Raw genomic sequence first — 26389 nt, 5'->3', positions numbered from 1 at the left:
TGGCTCTGGTTATAGCTGTGGCGAAGGTTTGATTCCTGGCCCAGGAACTTCCAAATGCTGCAGGCGTGGCCAAAAAAAGTCAAAGTCTCTGCACCAGGGAAATTTCAGAGGCCATCTAGAAGGTTGTGGGACACCACTCTTTTTGAAGGGTGAATATTACTAGCACATACAAGGTAGGGCCAGGGAAGCTGCTGCAACCATCCAGACCGTCCACACAGCTAAAAACCTCCACACCAAGTGTCACCAAGGAACACCAGTTTAAAACCCATATCTTTGAAATTCCCGTCATGGCTCAGCGGCAATGAACTCAACTAGTATCCACGAAGAAGCAGGTTTTAACCCACTGGCCTCACTCAGTGGGTTAAAGATCTGCCGTTGCCATGAGCTGTGGTGTAGGTTGCAGAACGTGGCTCAGATCTGGTGTTGCTGTGGCTGTGGAGCAGGCCAGCAGCTGCGGTTCCAATTCGACCCCTAGCCTGGGAACCTCCATATGCCACAGGTGCAGCCCTAAAAAGCAAAAAACAAAACAAAACAAAAAACCAAATCTTCCCTTTGTAACATTTGATCAGTTAGCACATCTCTAACTGGATTGTGGCTCCTTTCTTGGGTTGTTCGCATCTCACTTCTTGGCAAGCGCAGAGAACCCAGCATAGAGCTCTACCCAGAACACACATTTAACACACATCTGATACAGGCAAAGGGTGGCTCCTGATGACCCCAGCCCGACCTCCCACTGGTTCCCTCCATGGCCAAGATGCAAATCTACTGCCCCGCAACTCCATCTCCCAAGAGGCCAGTGGGGGAAGGAGGTTCCTGCTGCAGTTCTTTTTTTTTTTTCATCTTTTTGCCATTTCTTGGGCCGCTCCCGCAGCATATGGAGGTTCCCAGGCTAGGGGTCGAATCAGAGCTGTAGCCACCGGCCTACACCAGAGCCACAGCAACGCGGGATCCGAGCCGCGTCTGCAACCTACACCACAGCTCACGGCCACGTGGCCACGCTGGATCGTTAACCCACTGAGCAAGGCCAGGGATCAAACCCGCAACCTCATGGTTCTTAGTCAGATTCATTAACCACTGCGCCACGACGGGAACTCCAAGTTCTTTTGCCAAGACACAACCTCCAAAATGACACCCCCATGATCACACCCCAACCCCACCCCCTTGCACCAAAGGTCAAGGTGAGGCACCTGAAAGTAACCACCATCACAATGAGCTGAGAAAAGCCAGCATAAAGCACTTTTATTGCAATAATAAAACTTGAAACTCATATGTAGTGCAGGGGGTGGGGGAGTAGGCAGCAATTTCTCTCACCAAGTCACTACACGGGACAGCAAAGGGGTGAGAGGGGGAAGGAGAAGCCAGGAAAACTCTGAGGTCAGCAGGGGGAGCTGAGCATCAAAAAACAGGAGATGCTGAAGCTGTGATGACCAGCATCATTTTCTTAAGACAACACTCAAGGATTTGTCATGATGGCTGGGCTTTCATGGGTGTTAAGTGTCTACAAACAGCACCTTCAATTTAAACGTTCGATTAAAGTTCTTAAAATTTAGGAAGTGGAGCTTGGATAGCTATGAGATTATAAAAGTCCTGAATATCCATTAGAAAAACCACAGGATTAAAAAAAAAAAGGAAAAAGAAAAAAAGGCCAGGCCGCGAGGAAGGCTTCAGAGGTCCCTGCTGGCCCCAGGACAGACACCTGTAGTGTCCAACAGCTCAGTGAAAACGATCTGCTTTCAAAAGGCAGCGGGTGTGCGGGGAGGGTGGGGGTGGGGCAGTGGAGGCAAAGGCTCTCCCTCTTCCCACTTTCGTTTTGGGGAGGGCTTTTAATTCAACCCGAGGACATCTCTCAACTTGGAGAATAATTCGGCCCTCGAAAGCGCCTCAAATCTGCTATGGCTTTGCAGCGCAGCAGCAAGAATGTTTAATATATAATAGATAAAAATTTCATCCAAAAAAAATAAAATAAAATAAAACTTCTTGCCCCCCCACCCCCAATTCCTAGTCTAAAGTTAACCCATTGCTTGTGCTGTTAATACTTGACTAATACTTAACTGGAACTCTAGATTCAAAAGACGGAAACTCAATCTTCACCCCAAAACAAAACAAACTAAAATGAGTAACTTGAGGTTTACGGCATATAGTTCAGGTCGACACACATACGAGGAGAAAGGGGAAGAGCAAAGCCAGTGACAGAACACACTCGGTCAGGGAAGATGTTTACACAGAGCCGAGTACGACGCCAGCAAAAGCCCGGTGCGCACTCGTGCGCGTCTGGAGGCACCAGATCCCTCCATGGCACATCTGTTGGGGGAAAAAAAATGGGTGAGTTCCAGCAACTCAGGGCTTTTTGTGTGCAGTGGGGACAGCCACAAGGCTGCTGCCACACCAAGTCCCTTCCCCAATAGCCGTGAAGGTTCACCTTGGACGTCGCCCCCTCTGCTCCAGCTGAGGAGGGCCAGCTGGACTCAGGCTGGATCCCCAGGTGAGCAACCTCTTTCCCGCTTACCTTCGTTGCTTTTTTTAAATTTTCATTTATTTATTTACTTTTTTGCTTTTTTATGGCCGCACCTGTGCCATATGGAAGTTTCCAGGCTAGAGATTCAATCAGAACTGCAGCTGCCAGCCTACATCATAGGCACAGCCACAGCAACGCTGGATCTGAGCCATATCTGCGACCTACACCACAGCTCCCGGCAACACTGGATCCTTAATTCACTGAGCAAGGCCAGGGATCGAACCTGACACCTCATGGATACTAGTCAGACTCTTAACCCACTGAGCCACAACGGGAACTCCCATTGTGTTTTTTGAAACCTAAGGTTACATTTCTGTTGCTGAGGACAGCGGGATGGGCACAGCCCACCAGGGCAGCTAACAGTACAGTGTCCTGTTATCAATGGGGCTCCAAGCCGGCTGCATACAGAAATCACTGGGGGGCTTTAAAGAATCTGAAGGCTTGGACCTCACTCCCAGTGATTCCTGTTAACTGGTCTGGGCAGGAAGAGAACCTTAAACGCTCCCCAGGGACTCCAACGTGCACAGCCCTCAGCTGGTTCCCCCACGTCCAGCAGACTGAGGCTGCAGTCTCCGGTCACTCACTGAACCTGTAACTTGCTGGCTCCGTCCCTGGGCTTTCCTTTAAGATCCCTGCAAGCAGCTCTCAGCAGTTCTCTGGCAGCATGTGGGGGAGGCCTAGGCCAGGGTGACTCACAGCCCTTCAGCCCTCTTCCCCCTGTCCTTCCATATTTCCAGAAAGCCAGCTCCCTCCGGTACACATACTCTTTCGAGAGCACAGGCCATCCCTTTCCAAGGTATACACTGAAAACAAAACTCTGAGGCCAGCTGGCGGAGGTGGAATGACAGGGCATTCTCGGTTCTCTCTGACGCCCATCACATGCTGGGCCTGACTGAGCAGGAGCAAAGACAGGTAAAGGAAGGTCCCTTGGCATTAAGTTCCTTACCCAAGAATGGGGAGCGCAGGGAGGAGGCCATTCCTGTCATTCCAGTTTTAGAAGCTCCACGTCAAAGACGAGAGTGGCATTCGGTGGGATGATGCCTGGGTGCCCAGTGGCACCGTAGGCATAGTCTGGGGAGATAGTCAGCTTGGCTCTCTGACCCACACTCATCTGTGAAAAGAGCAAGGAAGGATGAATGAGCTGGAGGCACTCCTCAACTGTCTCCTTCAGAAGGTGTCCCCTGCCTAGGCTGGTGTGACTGGGACATTCCAGTGATTGCGTGGCTGCCTGGGCACCGAGCACCCACAGTGCAGGACGTGGAAGCAGGCAGTCAGCCTGGACGAGCCCTGCATCTGCTCCAAAGGCCCAACAGCAGATTAAAATAAAATCCCTCTCAACTCCCAGAACAGAACGGTCAGGCCCTCAATTTCTCTGCCCAGGTCTCCCTGACCTGACTGAGCAGCCAACACTCTACAAGTGTCACCACCTAGTCCTTCAGTGGCCTGTCACTTGAGGCATGCACACTCTTGAAAAAGGAGTATTTTGATCAAAACTTTGCTTTAAAAGAAAACACCAAAGAAAGTAATATTTGGGGGAAGTCTAGTCTACTTTTCTGTTCTTTCTATATTTATACTCATACTCAGAAATACAGAAAAACTAAAAGAGAAGTATTATTTTCTGGTGTACAAAGTAGCATGTACAGTATGCTACCATTTGTGTGAACAAGAGGGACGTATTTATATATTTGTACCTACCTGCCTAAACAGAAAACACCTTTGGAAGGACACAAGTAACACAAGTATTTTTCTATGGGGAGAACAGAACAGTGAGCAGGTTCTCTGCTCTATGTCCACCCTCTACCTATGGCTTTTAAGTCTCCATGTTGCCTTCCTGGCTCTGACCCAGCCCAAGAGATGGTGACTGAAGAGAAAGCTGCTGGCTTACCTCCTACAGCTCCCTGCAGAAACTGGGACACACTGGACCAAGCTAGTAAGGACAGTTATAAGGATACTGGCTTAATATACTTCAAAATAATCATATACTTTTACCCAGCAATTCCACTTCCAGAATCTCCTAGCAACCCAAATGCTCACTGCAAGGGGTGTGGTTTCATAGGTACATAGGCCCCATGGGTTAAGCCACCAGAGAGAATGCAGGGAATATTCGGAAAGAACAGAGTGGTCTTAACTATACCAACACAGAAAGATGTCCAAGATACATCGTTAGATGAAAAAAACTAGCTGCCGAAAGAGTGCATGCGGCAGGACCGCAGACTTGTAAAGACAGAAAACCAGAACAACAATAACGGGAAATGGGATACAAGACAACCCTTCTCCCCACCCCGCCATCAACTCATTTGTTACAGAAATAGTCTATGAAAGATTTTTAAAAGATGTCTTTTAGGGCTACAGCCGTGGCTGCAGCTGCTGGCCTACACCACAGCCACACCAGATCTGAGCCGTGTCTGTTCCTACATCACAGCTCACGGCAATGCTGGATCCTTAACCCACTGAGTGAGGCCAGGGATAGAACCGCCACCCTCATGGACACTGGTCGGGTTCGTTACCAATAAGCCACAATGGGAACTCCTCTGTGAAGGATTTAAAAGATGCTCCCTGTAGCTCTCAGACCACCCAGACTTCTCACAAGTGACAGTGCTCTGACGGACCCAAAGGACACTGGGCGTAGGGGTGACTGGGCATCTCCCCAACACCCATCATGCGTCACCAAGCCTGGGTGTGAAACAGGCTAACACTATCTCGGTGGCAGCTCTGGTTCTTGGACACATAACATAATTACTGTTCCACTGCTGGAAGAGCCACGGAAGATGAGTTGTGGCGTGGACAATGGCTGGCAGGGGATATGGGGGATGGGCTACAGACCCAAGAGCCTGCCAGACGTGGGGTGGGGGGGACAGGATGGGACAGAAAGGTAGAGGTGGAGGGGTTTCCAAAGGGAGTAAGCCCCAGAGAGCCTCTCCTTTTTGTACAGCCAATCCTCAGCTGTGTAGGAACAGACACCTAGACACTCAGGGGTGGGATGGCTTAGTTTCTGCAAGCAGTTTATGTGGAGATAAATCACTGCTCTTTTATAGAGGAAGTAAAGCAACGTGTACTCTGGAAAAGAGAAAGGAAGACAGAAATCTTTCTCTCCACATTGGTTAAGTCTCCAATTCTCTCTGGTGAGAGGAAACAGACTAATTACCCATCATGGCAGCAGCACTCAATTATGAAGGCCCCCGGGGGCTCAGGCCGCCATAAACACCCCTCTACCTGGTGAGTGCCAAGAAAAAAATTCCTGGGCTTGGTGGAAGGATAAAATCCAACTGAAATTTGGCAACCCCGGGTCCCCTACTGTCTACTGGGAATCTGCAGAGTTGGCAGAACAAAAGCTGTTTACACAAACGGGGAGGGGAGAGGTGAAGAAAGACTCAAAGCAAACAAAATGACTTTCTCCGTGAGCATGACCTCTCAGAAGTGGTCTGACTTATCATTACAGTCAATAATAAGACAAACGCCAATTAAAACCACACCAAGGGAGTTCCCGCTGTGGCGCAGTCTCTGTGGAGACGATCCAGCTCGTCTCTGTGAGGCACCATTTCAATCCCCAGCCCTGACCCAGTGCGGCTGCGGCAGAGGTCGCAGCTCCAGCTCAGATGTACTCCCTGGCCTGGGAACTTGGGAACTTCCATATGCTGCGAGGGCACTGAAAAAGAATGAATAAACAAAACCACACCGAGATGACATTTTGACTCACTATGACTGTCCCGAAGCCAAAAGTTTACTAACATACCCTGCTGGAAGAGCTGTGAGGAACAGCCCTCTGGTGGCAAGTCACAGTGTGTAACCCCTATGGATGGCAACCTGACCACCTGTCCAAATTCAGTGGACACAGCCAATGAAAACCACCCACTCCATCTCTGAGGATTTGCCTATGGCAACAGTTGGAACACTTGCAACAATGTAAAAATAAAATAAAGTCCATTCAAGAGCCCTCACTGCAGCACTGTTTACAATACTGAAGTACTGGAAATGACCCAAATGGCCATCCACAGAGTACTGGTCAAAAAAATCACAGTACACCCACCTAAGGAAATACGGGCATACCTCATTTTACTGTGCCTCACAGACATTTTTTTTTTTTTTCAAACAAAGTAACTTTGTGTCAAGTCAAGTCTACTGGTTCCATTTTTCCAAAGCATTTGCTCATTTCATGTCTCTGTGTCATATTTTGGTTAATTATTGCAATATTTCAAACTTTTCATTACTACATTTGAATAGTGATATGTGATCATAGATTTTACTACTACAAAAAGATTACAACCCCTTGAAGGCTCAGATGATGGCTAGAATTTTTTGTCATTAAGTTTCTTTTTTTTTTTCTTCCTTTTGAGGGCTGTACCTGCAGCATATGGAAGTTCCCAGGCTAGGAGTCAAACTGAAGCTGCAGCTGCCGGCCTACACCACAGCCATGCCAGATCCGAGCTGCACCTGCAACATACGCTGCAGCCTGTGGCAACGTAGGAAGGATCCTTAACCCACTAAGCAAGGCCAGGGATAGAACCTGCATTCTCATGGATACTAGTCAGGTTCTTAACCCACTGGGCCACAATGGGAACTCCTAATAAAGTATTTTTTAATTAAGGTATGTATAGTTGGCCCTTGAACAATATGGGTTTCAACTGCATGGGTACACTTACGAATTTTTTTCAGTACTAAAGTGCTACCTGATCAGCGGTTCCAGGAGAATCCTTGGATGAGGGCCAACTATAAAGTTATTCATGGATTTCCAACTGTTTGGGGGTGTGGGGGTGAGATGGGGAGAGGATGGTGCCTCTACCCCCTTATTATTCAAGAATAAACTGGCCCTGTTTTTTTAGACGCAGTGCTATTATGCACTTAGACTACAGTACAGTGTAAACATAACTTTGATATATACTGGCAAACCAAGAAATTCTTGTGACTTGTTTCGCCACAAGATTCACTTTATTATGATGGTCTGGAACTGAACCTGCAATACTGTGAGATCCACCTACACTATGAAGCACTATGAGGAGGACAGATTCCGCCTCCTTCATGTCCTGATATATAAAGTATTAGAGATGGATCAAGTGAAAGAGCCAAGGACAGAACAATGTGTGTGTTCTGTCTGTCTAGGAGAAAAAAAGGAGAAAGAAGTTCTACAAGAAACATGAATAAAAGGAGTTATTTGGGTGAGGGGGCTGGGAGTGAAATTTTTACTTGTCCATCTTTTGTACCCTATGAATGTTCTACCCAGAACCATAATTTTTAAAAATTTCAAGTAGACACTAGGAAACAAAACAAAGGCGAGGAGAGCATACCTGGGCGACCCCTTCTTCCCAGCCTCGGATCACCTCCTGCTTGCCTAGCACAAACTTAAAGGGCTTGTTTCTGTCCCGGGAGGAGTCGAATTTCTTTCCATCTTCAAGCATCCCTGCGGAAAAGGGCAGGTGTAACATGAGCAATGAGGAGGAATGACACGAGGCCAGTCCGAGCCAGCAGCAGAGTGCCCATCCCAGAGGCAAGCACCGGAGGGCCTGGCAGGGTGTCCTAGGAGACTTCCCGTGTCCTCGGCAGGCCTCAGAGGAGCTGGGACAGCCCCTCTATGCCAGGCCTGTGAACGCTCTGCTCCGACTCCACGCAGTCGGCTGACAGCAGAGGCAGGAGAGCCACCCTGGTGTGGAGAGGGTGCGAGGGCGCGCGCTCCCGGCATGACCTCCGGCTCCCTGGGGCTTTCCTCCCAGACTCAGAGTAACCGTGGCCCTTCGGGCACACACAGCAGCTCAAAGCCACTGCATGTCCAAGAAGCCACACGCCTCTCTCAATTCACCCGTCATCATGTACAGAAAAGGGGGCAGTGTCAGAACTTAACTGGTGTTGGCAAACTGGAGAAGCAGCACTGGACAAGACACTGAAAACCTCGCACCAGTGAACTGCTAACCACTTTGGCAGAACTGTGCGCACTTCCCACACAGCCATCTTCAATCCTCCCCACAGCACTGCCTCCGTCCCACAGGAGTAACTGAGGCAGAGAGAAGTGAAGTAACTTGCTGAAGCAGTAAAGCTAGGCTATAAATCCAAAAACCATGTTCATTCTATGTGGTTCCCAGAAGCCAGATAACCCCAAACGGCGCCTGCCACCAAGAGGGGGAATTCTAGAGACGGAGCTGCCAGAGGGTGAGTGTCATGATAAAAGACAGACACTGCAACTCCTTGCTCAAAAAAGAGCAGCACGTTGTTTCTCTGGAAGCCACCGCCAGCCAATTGTGACAGCTGTCACCAAGGTCCTGAAAACTCTCATACTGGGACCCCGGACTGGAAGGGGCCAGCTGGTAGTCAACAAATAACGAACACAAAGCTGATTCCACTGGAGGTGAGGGTAGGCCCACACCATGGTTCTAAGTATCACTCATAAGACTCAGCAAAACACGGAATTATCTTGTGTTTGTATGTTTCTAGAGGTGGAGGGAAATCCCAACCTAAAAACAATGGTTGACACTGGGAGATGGGATGGGGAAGCAGAGATCAACTGAGAGCTGTACCACAGCCACCAGACTTTATTTAAACAAAATAGGAAACAGGGAGCAGGGAGGGGGACAGGAACTGTTGTCCCAACAGAGTGGGAGGGGAGACAGATGTCCTGGGATCCTGGGACAGAGTGGGCGCTGACACTGCCTGAAGCCTGGAGCTGAGGACTGAGAGGGAGACAGGACGGAGTGTCAGGAACTAGCGCCCCAGTACTAACACGCTGGGCTGTACATGTAGCTCCTTTCTTTACCAGAACACAATCATTATCTGATCAAAGAAATGACAAATGGCAGGACTTGTACAGTTTCCTGTAAATGAGAAACTGGGTGAAGACAAAGTCTCCATTTTCCACAATACTCCCCATAGACGTTCCTTTAAGCCATACACTGACCCCACCCCAGGTGAACTCGGCACTAAGGGTGAGCGCAGGCACTGAACAGCCAGGAATCTCAGAATCCTTTCCCTGGTTGGGCAGGAGCCTTTCCATCCATCCACCAGAGTGCCTGTCATAGAAATAAGGAAATCGACGCTAAGGCTCAGAGCCAGTGGGTAGTGGGGTCTGGCTCTAGCAAAAGGCTTGATTTAGCGCATTGGGGACCACGAGCTAAAATAGAGACTAAAGACCAGAAGTGGCCTCTTCCTGGTCTGCGCTCTTTAGAGGAGACCCCGATAGAACCTCGGGGCATCCTGAGAAGCCACAATGGACAAGTTACTAGGTGAGGAAGGCCCATGGGAAAGAGCCAAGGATGGAAGGGTGGTCCCTGTCCTCTGAGTCCTCTCTGCAAAGGCTGCTGGACAAAACCCACAGAGAAAACATGCCCAGGGGAGCACCTGAAACCCCGGCTATGGCACATTCCAGACCCTTGGAAAGTTCAGACCCAGCACCCCTATCCTCCGCTCTAACTGAACATCGACTTTCCGGGAGCAGGAACAGCCTAGCCCAGACGATGACGTGGCATCCATCCAAGACCTTCTCCTATGCCGGAGATGGTGGGGGGTAGACGGACAGGCTCGTCTACGCACCTGGATCAACCATGAAGTCTACTTGAGACTTGCAGAAAAGACCTGCCTCACTGGTAAAAAAGAAGCACGCCCAGAAAAAGCTTCTGCCCTCCCTTCCTGTTGAATGCTGTCATGTGGGGATGTGATGTCTGGAGCCATGGCAGCCATCTTGTAACCATGATGTCAGCCAAGAACCCCATTGCTCTGAACCAGTTCCAAACCACCTCCTTTAAGACTTGCATTCTGAGGTGATTAAAAGTCTGCTTTGCCTTAAGTCATGTTTTTGGTTACCTGCAGCTGAAAGTAATCTAACTGGAATGAGGTAAATCTCTTGACATTCACTTAGTAAAACACTGTAGTGCTGCCAAGAGAGAAGTAACAAAGAAATGGAACTCAACAACTCACATCAGTAAGAGCTATCACTGACTATGATGACAGACCAGTGTCAGGACCCAGTACCCACATAAATGTCTATAAATCAAACAAAATTTACATATAACAGTTAATATGTGGGATGCACTTCCCATTTCTTAAAAGATTGTTGATTGTGATCCCCTAGATTTATTTTATGACACACTAATGAGCTGCAACTCGGTTTAAAAAACACAGTATACCTCCAAAGGAATTACACTATTTCCTACCAAATTTGAACATGCTCCCAACCAGAGCAAAATGGTATTTGGACTGCAGTAAAAATCACTGAGTACAGAGACAGACTCCCTACACTTTCCTTTTATTCCTGATCAAATCACTGCCAAGCAACTTCTAGATGTTACGTGCATCCATCCTGCTTTGCCTGAAGGGGAGATGTTTCGACTGTCTGACTGGCACTGGGCTGGGAGCACAAGCTGAGACTCAGCCTCTCCCTGCTGCAAGCCAGTCAGGAGAAGTGGACGCTCTTAAGCACAGAAACTGTGGGTCTGGGAGGATGTCCCCTTTAAGCTTTTCTGGGTCACCGAGGAGCAAAAAGAAACCGTAAAAGCTGAAAAAAAGAAGGGCTAAGTAAAAGGGCTTTAAGCAGGAGCTCGGCCAAGGATCTTTATTCTCCTACCCTATTTCAGATGAGCCCCTGTCCCTGGGAAGAGGACACGAGCCTCACTCCAGAACTTCAGAGCCCAGTCGCCATCTGCCAATCTCACCTACTTCCTTGGAGGAGAAATCTTCCCAGGGAGGGATGAGGCGCTGGTGCTGGTAACGGTCGGCTTCCTTACATGTGAGGAGGGGATGTCCCATAATCTGAGTCCAAAGGGTAAATGATATCCTAAGATCGGAGCAGGATGTCACCCAACTGGCACAGGCTAAAGAAGCTAGGAGGTGCTAGAAAAAGGGCTTCCCCAAGAGGCCACTATATATCTGGCTATAATTTGCAGTGATGCAAGAGAGGAAGCCATGTCCGTTAAGAAGCAGGAATGGATGTGCATACGATGTTTTCTGGAGAGGGAATTAGGACTGTCAGTGTTGAATGTAGAATACAAGAGAAGCTGTGACAGCAACACATGTAGTTTTGGCCAAGCGGGAAGAAAAGGGATCAGGTTTACTCGTCTATCGAAACAACCAAAAATAAAAACAAAAAGACCCCAAACAACCCAAAAGAGAAAGAGAGAGAAGAGGGAAGGAAAGGGAAGGGGAAGGGAAGGAAATACCCAGACAAGAGTTAAAACAATTAGGACTCTGGACCTTACAATGCACAACAGTGATCCCTGAAAGATGGGAACCTAAACAAGGCAAGCTCTATGACAGCCCCGGCTTACACCCTTAAGAGCTCACAGGAAAAGGAAAGTGGGATGGAGCCCAAATCCACAGGACATGTACCAGGGAGGAGAGAGCTCTAGAGGGAGATCCCTAGAGATTTACAGAGGGTTCCCCTTGAGTATTCAGCACAGTACCAGTCAATGCATGTCTCTGAGAAAACCACTCACCGCCCGGAAAAGAATCATCCAAAAGGTTTAGACCCAGCAGTGCTCACAGCTTACCCAGGGCTAGGATCAGTGTCTGTCCCCCACCAGCCAGACTGGAGAAAGTCACGGTTCGTGAGGTAGTGGGTAGGACACCCAGGAAGACCTCACCTCAGCAGTGAGGAATAATTAGCCCCAAAGCCAGGTAACAAATCATAAAAGACCCAAAAGGATCAAACTGTTTCCAAGTAACCCACAATGTGACCAGTCAGTTAACTGAAACCAACCCAGACCTATCAGCGATGTCAGAATTAGCAGAGGACAGTAAGATTCATGCCAAACTGTCAGAGACCAAAACTCCGATGCCTGAGATAAAACATACACTGGGCTGGAATAACTGTATATCCACAGGCAAAAAAGTAAAAACTTGGATCTATACTCCATACCACAATCAAAATCAACTAAAAAATCAACTCTAAATGAGCACTAAACCTATAAAACTTCTGGATGAAAATATAAGGAAATAATCTTTGTGACTGTGGGTTAGGCAAAGATTTATTTATTTATTTATTTATTTTTTGTCTTTTTGCCATTTCTTGGGCCGCTCCTGCAGCATATGGAGGTTCCCAGGCTAGGGGTCTAATGGACCTATAGCTGCCAGCCTACACCACAGCCACAGCAACGCAGGATCTGAACCACATCTGCGACCTACACCACAGCTCATGGCAACGCCATATCCTTGACCTACTGCGTGAGGCCAGGGATCGAACCTGCAACCTCATGGTTCCTAGTCGGATTCGTTAACAGCTGAGCCATGATGGGAACTTCCTAGAAGATACTTTTAAGAGAATGAAAAGTCAAGCCACAGACTGGAAGAAAATCTCTATAAAGCATGCATCTCATAAAGGACTTAGGTCCAGAATATATAAAGAGCTCTCAAAACTCAAAAAGAAAACAAACAACTCAATTAAAAAAGAGCAGAAGAGGAGTTCCCTCTTGGAAGAGTGGGCTAAGGATCCACTGTTGTCATTGCCCAGGTTGCTGCTGTGGCTTGGGATCAATCCCTGGCCTGGGAACTTCCACATGCTGTAGGTGTGGCCATGAAAAAAGGTGCGGGGGCGGGGGGGGGGGGGAGGCAGGAGATGTGAACAGATACTCCATTGAAAAAGATAAAAGATGGCAAGTGAGCACATGAAAAGATGTTCAATATTATCATCAGTACAAAAGTGCACATTAAAACCACCAGGATTATTATCACTGATCAGAATAAGTACAAATGAGAAGATTGCTCATATCACATTCTGGCGAGGATGTGGAGGAACTGGAATTTGCACATATTGCTGGTAGGAATATATAACAGAAAAACCACACTGGAAAATAGCTTGGCAGTTTAAGTTAAGCATACACCTCCCATTTGACCCAGCCACTCTACTCCTGGATATTTATCCAAGAGAAATGAAGCTTATGGCTATACCAAAAAACTTACACACACAAATGTTCGGAGCAGACTTGTAATAGCCAATAACTGGAACAACTCAAACATCTGCCAATTGGTGAAAAACGAATATATCCATACAATTATTCAGCAAGAAAAACGTACTGGAGTTCCTGCTGTGGCTCAGCGGAAATGAATCTGACTAGCATCCATGAGGACGCAGGTTCGATCCCTGGTCTAGCTCAGTGGGTTGCAGTGAGCTGTGGTGTAGGTTGCAGATGTGGCTTGGATCCCGTGTTGCTGTGGTTGTGGCTGTGGCGCAGATGGGCAGCTACAGCTCCAATTCCACCCCTAGGCTGGGAACCTTCATATGCCACGGGTGCGGCCCTACAAAAAAAAAAGACACACACACACACACACACACACAAAAGTATCAACCACTGATATAAGGAACAACATAATCTCAAAATAATTATACTGAGTCAAAGAAACCAGACAAAACAGTACATGCTATATGATTCCATTTATATAAAACCTTAGAAAATACAAACTAACCTATGCAGACAGAAAAAGCATATCAGTAGTTGTTTGGGATGGGAAGGGGGAGGTTTCAAAGAATAACAAAGAAACATTTTAAAACTTATGAGATTGTACACATTAAATATGAACAGTATATGGGAGTTCCCTGGCAGCCTAGCAGTTAGGAATTTGGCGTTGTCAGTGCTGTGGCTCGGGTTCAATCCCTGGCCCAGGAATCTCTACATGCTGTGGTTGCAGCTCCCCCGCACCAAAAAAGCAGTTTACTGGATGTCAATTATGCCTTTATAAAACTGTTATTTAAAAAAAAAAAATGGGGAGAAGGGGAATAGTGAGATTTACTAAAATCCTACGTATGTCCACCTCCTACACCCAACCTGGCAGCATGTGGCAGGTGCTTCCTCTGCGAAGGAGCAGGTAAAGCAGGCAGCAAGTCAAGTCTCAGCAGTTGCTCCCATTTTAACTCTGTGAACAGCTCTGTGCCAAGACCTGGAGCCCTTGAACAGTGAAACTACCTGCCAAGTTAGCAGCGTAATTTCCTAGAGAAAGTACACTCTGCCGAGAGAAGGCAACTGAGGTTACAGTTCAGACAGAACAGCTGGCATTCTCTGAGCTCCAAAGGCCACTCTTAGCAAAAACCTGGATCACCAGCATGACCTTCTATTTGCAGATCTAACCGATTTCATTTCTGATTACACACAAAACTATACCTCATGACCCAGAAATTGCCTAGGATAGCTATGTATTTTTTGATTTCAAGAATTAGTTCTTGTCTCTGAACTAGACAGCTTGAGGTCACAGACCGGACTCAGATTATGTCCCTGTGGCACTCAGCTCAAACCCTGGGCCCTCTCAACAGGGGCCTCACGAGCACTTCTGGATTTCCTCCACTTGCACGACGTTTGAAGACTAGTAGGACAAACTCCAGGCTTCCGTATCTGGACCCCTCCCCTATATGGAAGGACCTGAGGGGTAATCCCAGAATGGCAGTTTTCACTTTGGCACTTTTAAATTACTAATCAGTGGGAACATGTGAAAATGTGGGGGACCCCAGTGAAAAGCACAAACCACAAAAGGAGTGAAAGCTATGGCAGCCTGAGGGACTGTTAAAGCAGCCTCAGGTTCCAATGCCATCGGTGTTACCTTTGCCTGGGTCTCCTCCCAAACTTGGCACAGAGCTGTTCACAGAGTTAAAATGGGAGCAACTGCTGGGAAGAACCGGACTCAAATCCCTGGAGAGGGAGCAGAAGGGCTTAAAGAGAGAGCACGAGCATGGAGAAAAGTCTCCATCTCATCTCCCCGACGGCCTCTCTCTCCTGCTCAGAAAGCTGTTGCTGCCTTTACGGAAGGCTCTCCCACTCCAAAGGAACCGGCAGAGGCAGACTTGGCCAGCAGCTGCTGTGCAAAGGACCCTTGGACTGCGTCCCTGTCACAGAAGCAGTGGTTAAGACCCAGGGCCAGCATGTGGAGATTCAGGAGCACCCCTGGGTTACTAGTTCACTTATAATCCAACAGACATGGAGCCCCTTGCCCCAAATACCATCAACTAGGTAAGGGATGATGACTCAAGAAAGCACCTGGAGGGCTAGAGCTTCACCACTTGTGGTTAAGCCTCATGGCTCACAATGTGGTTTTCAGTAGCCGATGAATCTTGTACTGACCTGGGTACAAATGGGCATACTGACCTAGGCTAAGCTGTCCTGCCTCCTTACTATATACAGAAGCTCTGTCAACTAGCTTTTACTTAATGCCTCACTGCCATGCCAGAAACTCACTGAAACCACAGCCTGCACAGCCCCAGGCTGTGGAAGCGCCTTCATGTCCTGTCTCTAGCTCATCCTCACTCCTCCTTGCCCATGTGAGTTTTATGCTTTCTAGGGGTCAGTGAGCTATGTTTATTCCCAAATCCTTTTCTGTGAATTATATTTACTGAATATAGAAAATACAATGAAATGGTAATGTAAATAAATGAATAGAAAAAGAGTGGTCCTAGCTGACTTTTTGACTCACTAAAAAATATTGCTAGTGAATAACTGTGTGGGGATGAGACTAAGGTTTGTTTGGAAAAAGCAGCCTTAAAAACGTAGAAAGGTGTGGCACTTAGGTGACCTCACAACAGTCTCTGCTCTACTTTAAAAGAAGCCAACTTTGGGAGTTCCCGTTGTTGCCCAGCGGTTAACAAACCCGACTAGTATCCATGAGGATGCGGGTTCAATCCCTGGCCTCGATCAGTGGACTAAGGATCCGGCATCGCTGTGAGCTGTGGTGAAGGTTGCAGACATGGCTTGGATCCCACGTTCCTGTGGCTGTGGTGGAGATCAGCAGCCATAGCTCTGATTAGACCCTAGCCTGGGAACCTCCATATGCCGTGGGTGCGGCCTTAAAAAAACCAAAAAATAAATAAAAGAAGCCAACTTTAGTTTTTGCAAGAACCTTGCAAAACTCCGCTAGAAGAACCATCCTAAAAGAAAGACCTTTACTAAATGATTTGTTTGGATTTAAACAAAGTGTTTAGAGAAACCATGCCACTTGTATGATTAACATATCAACTATCTACTTGTCCCAATCACGATGGGTGAAAGAAATTCTACATACTGAGGCATTAATTCAAAGCTTATGTCTTTGTTCCATTTCTCGGGCTCTGTGGTTGAACTCAGGACAACCTTCCTGAACTGCAGTTCTGAGAGTCCCGTGCACATGCTATGATAAGAGTCAAGTGCTGACCCAAAGAGAGAACCAGCTTCTGCCTCCCCAACACACAAAGTGCAGGAATATTTTCCGTCTGTTACCTGAAAACGCTTCTGACCTTTGGTTAAATTCCTTTAGATTCTATGATCAAAAGTCTATTTTCAGGCAGGCTCACCACGATGGGAAGAACAAGCAGGCTTGCAGGATGCAAACCAGAACACACGGCCTGCCACTCCCTACTTCACTGCAGTATAAGAGGACTGCCACGCTACGTCTCGTGGGGCTGGGGAGGAGACGCACGGAAGGAAACACACTACTCAACAGAGGCGACCTGGAAATGATAGAAACATGCATGATCTTTAGCTTTCTTTTCTTTTTTCTGTTTTCCAGAAAACACAGAAGCAGAAAGCTGCAGGGGAGAATGGTTAAAGGCGTGAATTCTGGAGGTTGGCTCCAGCTTATGATAGGAACCCCTCCTCGTCTCCCTGTTTCTGCCCTGCTACAGTTAAACTTGACATGGCACCCAGAGGGATCTTCTTGTAAAATTACTCTTCTGTTCAAAACTCTCCCATAGTTCCTCATTTCAGAGTAGAAGCCGAGGTCCTTAAAATGGCCTACAAGGCTGTCAGAGCCGCCACCGCACTGCACCACCTGGCTTATCTCTGCCTCCTCTCAAATGTTTCCACGCAGAGAACACAGTTTTATGTTCTGTACACACACACTCAGGATACTCCAGCCCCAGGGTCTTTGTCCTTGCTGTTCCCTGCCTAAAATGCTCTCACCCAGTCACATGGATTGTTCCCTCAGATTATTCCCTCACCCCTTTCAGCTCTCTTTCACTTGAGGCCTTCACGGTTCCATCGAAAATTTCAACCTTCTCCTGTTCCCTCCTTAGCACTTACTGGCTAGTATCTAATGCGTTTGCTTATTAATCCTACTTGTCATCTGTCATTCCCGCTACAAGACCTACAAGGGCAGGGACTCTTTGCTCCTATATTCTCGGTACCCAGGACAATGCCTTGCACGTAATAAATGGTACTTGCAGAAAATAAAGTACTTGTAGAAAAATCAAAGGCACCATTCCCACGCTCCAGGCCACTGCACACACTGGCAAGTCCTTGACTGAGCCATACACGTCCAAGACTGTGTGGCATGCCTGGTCCCAGGTGTGGGCTGCTCAAGGCACTTCCCTGGTAATGGAAGGCGCTCCCCACAAGGTAGGCAACGCCAGGGCAAGGCCAGGCTCCCCCGCCCTGGCTCCCAACACACTTGTTGAATGACAGGGAAAGCTGTGGGGCGCTGACCTGTGTGTGTAGGTGAGAGAGGAAGGAGTGGTCACAGTTTTTTTTTTTTTTTGTCTTTTGTTGTTGTTGTTGTTGTTGCTATTTCTTGGGCCGCTCCCGCGGCATATGGAGGTTCCCAGGCTAGGGGTTGAATCGGAGCTGTAGCCACCAGACTACGCCAGAGCCACAGCAACGCGGGATCCGAGCCGCGTCTGCAACCTACACCACAGCTCACGGCAACGCCGGATCGTTAACCCACTAAGCAAGGGCCCGGACCAAACCCACAACCTCATGGTTCCTAGTCGGATTCGTTAACCACTGCGCCCCGACGGGAACTCCCCACAGTTTTATTAATCCACAGGGATTGGGCTGAGTCCAAAACACTGCAAGGGTTCTCTTTCTCATTCTACCCTAAGGGCAATGGAAGTATACCACCAATGCAAATAGGAGTGTGGGCTTTCCACACTCCAGCCAGAGGCTAATGCCACGTCCTAACTGATGATGTGAAAGAGTCAATGAGTACCTACTTGAAGCCAGGCACTGACGTGGAGACCCAGGGGAAGACCGCCTGCATGGCCTGGCCGCCTGCAGTCTCCTGGGGAAAGAGCAGATGTAAGTGCGCACAGCCTGACGGCGAGGAAGGTGACGAAGGAAGAGGACAGGCACCTTGCTGGAGACAGAGGTGTGCGTGTGTGACACAGCATGTTAGCCAAGGGTCAGGGGAGACCCACTGACGGGGTGCCTGCCGTGTGGTGGGGAGCGGGCAGCTGAGCACTGGGGCAGAGACCTTCCTGGGGGGAAGCCTGGTGTGTCTGAGGAACTGAATACAGCCCAGGGTGGCTTGAGCTCCTGGGAGGGGAAAAGTAAAGGCAACGAGAGCAGAGACAGCAGCGTCCAGAAGCTGATTATTTCCCCTTTTCGCTCCCCTTCCTCCTCCTTTTTGTGTGGCTACAATTTATCTGGCCAAAGTTAAAGGGGTCTGAGGGAACAAATGTTAAGGACTAAATTGAGTTCCTCATTAGGTTAAAAAAAAAAAAAACAGGAGAGGAAAAACAGATATAAGAATAAACACAGGGAGTTCCCGTCATGGCTCAGTGGTTAACTAATCCGACTACGAACCATGAGGTTCGATCCCTGGCCTTGCTCAGTGGGTTAAGGATCCAGCGTTGCTGTGAGCTGTGGTGTAGGTTGCAGACACAGCTCGGATCCTGCATTGCTGTGGCTCTGGCGTAGGCTGGTGGCTACAGCTCCGATTCGACGCCTAGCCTGGGAACCTCCATATGCCACAGGAGCGGCCCAAGAAATGGCAAAAAGACAAAAAAAAAAAAAAAAAAAAAAAAAAAAAAGAAAAAGAAAAGAATAAACACAATCCTGCCATAAGCACCACAGAGAGAACTGGACGATGCATGCCTAAGTTACCCAAGACGCCCCTGGCCTTTTCCATGGAGATAGCAGGTGACAACACTATTTTCAGAGGAGATTCCAAGGCAGACAAATGACCTTCAGTTTACGTATACAATGAACTCAATCAGTACTTCCTTCACAAAAATTGGTTTTTAACCACCAAAAATGTTCAAGTTAAAACTTTTATGGTATAAACTACATCCAACAAAGCTGTTAATGGAAAAAAGTCTATGAGACCCCACTGTAAGGAACCAGAACTCTTTGGAGAGATGACTGATGCCAGAATCAGAGCAGTGAAACCAAGGAAATGATTAAACATAGTGGGAGCATGTCAAAAAGGTACTGAGCCAGCCTGAAGGGGCTCCTACTGCCCAAATTTGGGACAAAATGAGTATCAAAAGGAATAATGAATATCAATATCTTAAGGCTCCAAGTAAGATGTATTAGTTCCTAGTACACAAAAAAAACCAAATTAATAGAGGAGGAAAAAGTCACTTGTCACCACTGGGGCTGACAACAGAACCAATTACTGATTTAAAAAAATTGGTAATTAAGGAGTTCCCTTCATGGTGCAGCAGCAACCGATCCGACTAGGAACCATGAGGTTGCGGGTTTGATCCCTGGCCTTGCTTAGTGGGTTAAGGATGCGGCGTTGCTGTGCGCTGCAGTGTAGGTCGCAGACGTGGTTTGGATCTGGCATTGCTGTGGCTGTGGTGTAGGCTGGTAGCTGTAGCTCCGATTCGACCCCTAGCCTGGGAATCTCCGTATGCTTCGGGTACAGCTCTAAAAGAAAAGCAGAATTGGTAATTAAAACGAAAGAATTAAGCTTTACCCTGGGTAACTATAGAACAGTGGTTAGTAACTGTAGAAATATGAAAAAAATGTTTAAATGATCCCTTTGTAAATGCCAATGAAATAGTTTCTTCAGGTAAGAACCATCACTTGGGGTAAGAACCAGGAGGTGAAAGGCTGACAAGGAGCAGGGCGTGCAGGATGTCCAAGCGCCTCACAGATCGCCCACTAACTGCCAAGGGTAAAATGCGCCTTTACAAAAAGATCAAATTTAGCAGGACCCATGCTGATGTTCCCCAAGGCACGCCCAATGTGAAGTACTGGGCGTCACTGAAGAAATCGTCACACTAAGATGTTTTAACCGCAAGCTACTTAGACATTTCAACATCTGCTTTACAGGAAATCAAGGTGGTGGAAGGGGTCAGACAACAACAGAAGAAGAAAACAATGAGACAGATGCGGGGTGTACTGTGTGATAATGAGCTACTCTCCAGGAAGGCAGTGAGCTGTGAAGATTCCTCTACATCGATACTGAAGACGTAATATCCCACTAAACCTCAACTGAATTCTGGGTTTTTTGTTTTAAAGCTATTTAAAAAAACACTTTGAAGACAACTGGGGTAGTTTCAGTATGAATCTGGCTTTAGATACTACTGAATCATGTAAAATGTCCTCGTGGAGTTCCTGTCATGGTGCAGTGGTTAACAAATCCGACTAGGAACCATGAAGTCACGGCTTCGATCCCTGCCCTTGCTCAGTGGGTTAAGGATACGGTGTTGCCGTGAGCTGTGGTGTAGGTTGCAGACACGGCTCAGATCCCCCGTTGCTGTGGCTCTGGCGTAGTCCGGTGGCTATAGCTCTGATTCGACCCCTAGCCTGGGAAACTCCATGTGCCGCGAGAGCGGCCCAAAAAATGGCAAAAAGACCAAAAAAAAAAAAAAGTCCTCGGATGTGACCAGCAGTAGGATAGGGAGAATATTCTCACTCTTACAGCATCTGTGCGAGTACTCAGAGGTGAAATTTCATCATGTCTGCAATGTACGAGGCTCAGCAAAAGACCCCACATAGATGACACCCATCTACACTTACAACTTTAAGGAGAAAGGAATGGCAAATATGACAAAACATCAGCCACTGCGGAATCTAGGTAGTGGACGCATGGGTATGTATTATTCTACTTTGTTTTTCTCTATGTCTGATACCTTCACGAACAAGAGTTGCACATAGACGCAAGAATGCTATGAGGTCTTTGGTTCATTTTAGACAAACGAGCCTTCTTCTGCTCTCATGGTGGCATCCGTGTGATTCTGTATTTTGGTAATCACAATCCCAGAGGAAAGAAAATAATGTTTGCATGGCAAGGTCTATTTTCAAAATGTTAAAATCCAATTATGTTAAGGAAACTTGAGGGGAAAAAGGACTGACACCTTAACTTGCTCTCATAGCTGAGCCGGTGGAGCCCAACCAACCCTGCTCCTCTCATACCCACCAAGAAACAATGGCAAACACTAATGAAAAAGAACAGCTGCAGCTTCCTTAGCCAATATATTCTGTAGGCAGTGCTTATAGGTTTGGGCCAAGGACAATACATCTCGCAGTGCCTAGGACGCAGGGACCTTTAATGACAGTATGCGCAATCTCCGTTGCTGCTGCCCCCCCCCACCCCCCGCCAGAAGGTGCTCATGGCCAGCAACTCCTCACAGCAGGCATTATCACCCCCATTTACAGATGGCACCTGGAAGCTGAGAAAAGTGGATCAGTCTGCCCAGACTATTATCTGAACCCAGCAAAGGATCTACATACTCTTTGGGGATCACTGTCCACCAGGTACCACCTCCGCCTACCTACCCTTGGCATACTCTACGCCTGGGATACAAGCAGGGCCCTGCTTCTGCACTTGCCACCAACGGTCCAATGTCCTCACAGGAGCCAGAAGGGAGGGGTCCTGTTAACATCCAAGTTGGCTCATGACCCTCTAAGGGCTCCCATCTCACTCAGAGACAAAGCCGATGTTTTCATAACCTAAAAGGCCACACCATCACCTCATCTCTTCCCAACCTCTCCCTCACGCAATCCTCTTCAGCCTTCTGGTCTCCTCACTGTCCCTCTAACACACCAAGCGGGCTCTAGGCTCAGGGTCCCTGAGCCAGCTCCTCCCTCTGCCTGGAGTACCCTTCCCCTAGGCAGCCACGCCGTTCACTCCCCATCTTCCTTTGGGCAAATAAAACGTCATTTTGTCAAAGGTCTTTTCCAACCACCCTCACTAAAAACATCAAGCCCCCTTCCCAGGACCTCACTCTGCTTTAATCTCTCTCCACAGAGCTGCTCACCACCTGAGCAGCTGTTAGTCTTGTCCCCACTAGATCAGGTCTTTGTTTCATTCATGGGCCACGTCCCTAGTGCCTGCTGGTTGCTGTTGCTCAATAAGTACCTGCTATAAGAGGGACAAGGGTCCTGGCAGGGCCCTGCCCAAACAGTCACAGCCTGTCTGCCTGAAGACAGCGCACATCGGGGGAAGCCATCTGAGCAGTCTCTGCTGGGGGTGAGCCTCCAGACACCAGATCATCAGCCAAGAAACAGCCAGCAGGGAGTGGGTGGAATAAAGCAGAGAGGAGAGGGATGACAGAAGCTAAAGGAAAGCTGTGTGTGTGTGTGTGCGTGTGTGTGCAGGGCATGCGTGTGTGGGGCGGGGGGTGGATGAGACGGACCACCACAACTGCAGAAAAGTGACCACTCCCGCCCTGGGAGCTGCAGTGTCCCTCCAAGTGGACCTCCTGAGGAGATACACCGAGGGATCCTCAGTTTCTTCCTCAGTCAGAAGCCAGGCTGCAGACAACTTAAACCCAGTCCCAAGGACAGGATGTCAACTATAAAAAAAGAATTCCTCAATCCACTTGAGGTTGCTTTGACAATAGCAGGCACGTGGCCTGCTGATGTGAGTAAAAGGGACGTAAGCCTAGCTGTGTATCAAGACAAGCTCAACCGCAAAGATGACGAAGCTCCTGGAGGCAGGGGGAGCCATGAGAAGCCACCTGATCCTCAAGGCACGGATTTGGCAGGTTACCTTTCCACCTCCGCCTCCTACCTCAACGCCTGCCTGTCATGCTACTAGGAGGTGCTTGGCTGGTGACAGCAAAGTTTCCATTTTCCCTTCTGGCACTACAAACGGGCGGCACATGACTTTTTTTTCTTTTTTAAAACTTTTTTAAAAGTATAGTTGACTTCCAATGTTGTGCCAATGGCACAGGCCTTTTTTTGAGGCTGTGTTCACACTGTGCTCTGCTAGAGGCCACAGAAGGCACCAGAAGGAGCCTGGAGAATAGCATCCAGGCTACAAGTGGCAGCCACCAGCAGCATTTAAAACATCCATGTAGTCGGAGTGAGTCTGTGCCATGCCTAACTCTGCTGGCTGAGAGGGGGTTTTACCTTCTTTCTTCCACTGCTGTTTCTCTCAATCTGGCCCCAAATCAGCAGTAGCAGACACCTGGCCAGAGCCGACTGGATCTAGACTGTTCACCCAACCCGAACCTGGGTCAATCAGATTCTCCCTCCTAGGAGCTGTAACCACGGGAGCCACACAGCCAGGCACTCTGAGGGAGCTACACAAGTGACAGAGAAACTGGCCAGGGGCAAGGGAGGAGGCTGGGTGGGCATGCAGGGACTTCCGCCACCCACCACTTGGGAGAAGAAGAAAAACGAAGGCCGTCACAGGAGACTACTGAGGCAGCCAGGTACAGAAAAGCAGAGATGAAAACTAGGGGCACCAGGAGAAGTTGTTCTCCCTTCTCGAGGTCCAGGGGGTCCCCTACCTTTGAGGACCCTTAGATTTTTATGATACTCCCCACCATGCTCCCTCGAGATGGATTCTGTTCCCAGTGCCTTAAAAGCCTTTACTGCTACAGATGAAATCTCAAAGCGCCTTCCCATTCTTCTCACGCCCCCACAGGTCTCAAACAGGTTCTTCCTGGGAGGATGGTGGCAAAGACCCGCAGAAACAAAGCCGCCTGCCCCAGAACAGCCTATTCTGTGAGCATGAGGCAGAGCTGGCTTCTCACCAGGGCCTCTTTGTAGCGCTTATCGAAAATGAAATAAAAAAGAACGCTTTTGTCCTAATGCATGCCAGGGTCCTGCTGCTGTTCTGGGAACGCGTGGGTGGGTGCCACCCTCGAGGAAAACACAGACTTGGAGCAGAGGCACTGGGAGCCCTGATGGTGTTCTGGGTCCCACGACCATCTGTTTTCTTAGGGAAAGGCTCCAGGCATGCTGTGTGGGGACATCTCACCAAGAGGCACGGTGAAATGTGGTGCTACCTACATGCTGGTGCCCAGTCCTGCCATCAGCACCAAAGATGAGTGAGCCACGGACAAGGGGCATGGGCTTGGGAGTGGGACAGGTGTAGCCACTTATCCTGATGCGGCGACTCACCCACTGAGGAGAGAAAGGGACAGAAGCCACCTCTCCGAGTCCCAGTCTCTGCCCCAGTTGGCCGTGGGAGCTGAAAGAACTGCCCACTCACCCAGCACTGTAAAAGGCCATGGTTACTCTTCTCATCTCACAGATCAAAAACAACCACACTGACAAGTTTTCCTCCACGAGCCCTCCTAGGCTCAGGTGCTGACCGTGGTCTACAAAGACAGCTGTTTAAAACATCAAACCCACTTTTCCCAGTTTCCTTTGCAGGCATGAGACACTTCCCTACAAAGACAGGTTTCAATACGTCCCCCTTTGGTACCCTTTTGAAAAGTTCCAGTCCCTAACTCCCTCCACCCCCTGCCCCTTTTTCTACCTAGGGAGAAGGGCCAGTGGAATAAAAAGCCAGAGACTAAAGGGTATCAGAGGGGGGAAGGTTAGCTGCCTTTTTTTTTTTTTTCTCCTTCCAAAAGAAAGTCGGCAGGGGGCTCCCCTCCTGATCTGGGAGAGAAGGGCACAGCTTATCCCTAAGCAGCAGGATCAGAACTGCCTACTACCCAGGAGGAGGAGGAAAAGGGAGGGAAGAAGAAGAAACGGAGGAAGGAGGAGGAGGAAGAGAGGAAAGGGTGGGAAGGGAGAGGAAGGGGAGGGAAAGTTGTTCATATTAACACTATGGCTACACCAATCACCAGCACCACCCCCCCTTAGCCGAGAAGTCTGCGCCTGCTCAGCCTCCCCCCACCCCCGCCCCCCACCAACACAACGCAGGGAGGACCTTGTAAGGGCATGGAGTAAAAGACGGTCTCAAGGCATATGACCATCATGTTAGAATTCTGGCTGAGGGTCTAATATTTCTTTTGGCTTACAGTACTGTTAGTTACCCTAACTGGGCCCCGGTTGCCTTATCTTTAGTGTAGGGATAAGCCCCTACTCTTGGAAGGGCTGCGGGGGCTAAATTACATGTTCTGTCAGCCTAGGCCATCACTGCCACTGAGGCTTGGATTTGTTAAGTGACTCAAAAGTAAGAGGAGGAAAAAGACCGGGCAGATCCAGATACCCCAAGGCCAGGATGCGCCAGAGCAAAGACTTAGAAAGTGGACGTTTCCCTACCCGCAGCGCAGCGCGAGTTCCCCGGCTAAGAGGCTGAATTCCCACGGACCGGGAATTACCTCGCCCTTCTTATCTCCAGCGAAGGGTGGGGCGGAAGCGGGAATAGGGTGTCAACTGGGACACAGAAATGATATAAATCCTCTCTGATGGTCCTTGGCCAGAGCTCTGTCCAGTCCCAAGCGTGTGACCTTGGACAGGCGACTTCGACTCCCCAAACCTCAATTTCCCCATCTGTACTGTGGGCAGAACCGCAGCACCTGAGGCACAGAACTGCTTTCCAAAGGCAGGATCACGTCCGGCTCGCGGTCAGCGTTCGCACGCGCCGGCTGAGACCGTCCAGGGTTCCGCAGGCCCAAGGCTGCCCCCTCGGGGGCGATGCCGCCGCCCAGGCCTCAGCCTCTGGCCACGCGGGCCCGCCGCCGCCACGCCCCGGGCCTTTGCCCCAAGGCCGCGCCGGCCGCCCACGGGCCGCCCCCCATCCCGCCCCGCGGGCCCGTGGACTCACCCGTGTAGTGCACCACGCAGGTCTGGCCGCGCTTCGGGAAGGTGCGCCCTAAGGAGACAGACAGACGGGCGCGGTGAGCGGATGCGCGCGGCGGCGAGGGCACCCCAGGGCCGCTGGGCGTGCCTACTCACCGTCTCCGGGGGAGATGGTCTCCACCTGCACTCCCATGGCTGCTGCGGCGGCGGCGGCGGCGGCGGGCGGGCTGGCGGCGCGACGGGCAGCGTGGAGAGAAAACCGACCTGGCGGCGATTCCGCGGCTCTGCCTAGTCCCTCCGCGCGACGCCTGCGCACGCGCGCGCCCCCGCACGCCCCGCCCTGCGTGCG

The 26389-nt window shown here is 49.2% G+C and overlaps 1 protein-coding gene across 1 annotated transcript; it reads right to left on the bottom strand.

Annotated features, from left to right (window-relative positions):
• Positions 1 to 1214: 1214 nt before the first annotated feature.
• On the bottom strand, positions 1215 to 26386 carry FKBP1A (FKBP prolyl isomerase 1A). The gene is given in 5 exon segments (NM_001038000.2): positions 1215 to 2301; positions 3462 to 3626; positions 7798 to 7910; positions 26066 to 26113; positions 26197 to 26386. Coding segments are annotated over 4 exon segments (327 nt in total). The 5' UTR covers positions 26234 to 26386; the 3' UTR covers positions 1215 to 2301; positions 3462 to 3497.
• Positions 26387 to 26389: the final 3 nt, after the last annotated feature.

The sequence above is a fragment of the Sus scrofa genome, chromosome 17 (genome assembly GCF_054392235.1).
Source record: "Sus scrofa isolate SSC_HxYL_T2T_F1_AM1 chromosome 17, Sscrofa_HxYL_maternal_Yorkshire_Landrace_v2.0, whole genome shotgun sequence".
NCBI lineage: Eukaryota > Metazoa > Chordata > Mammalia > Artiodactyla > Suidae > Sus > Sus scrofa.
Note: the sequence above shows the minus strand (reverse complement) of the source record. Positions and strands in the feature narration are given on the sequence as shown.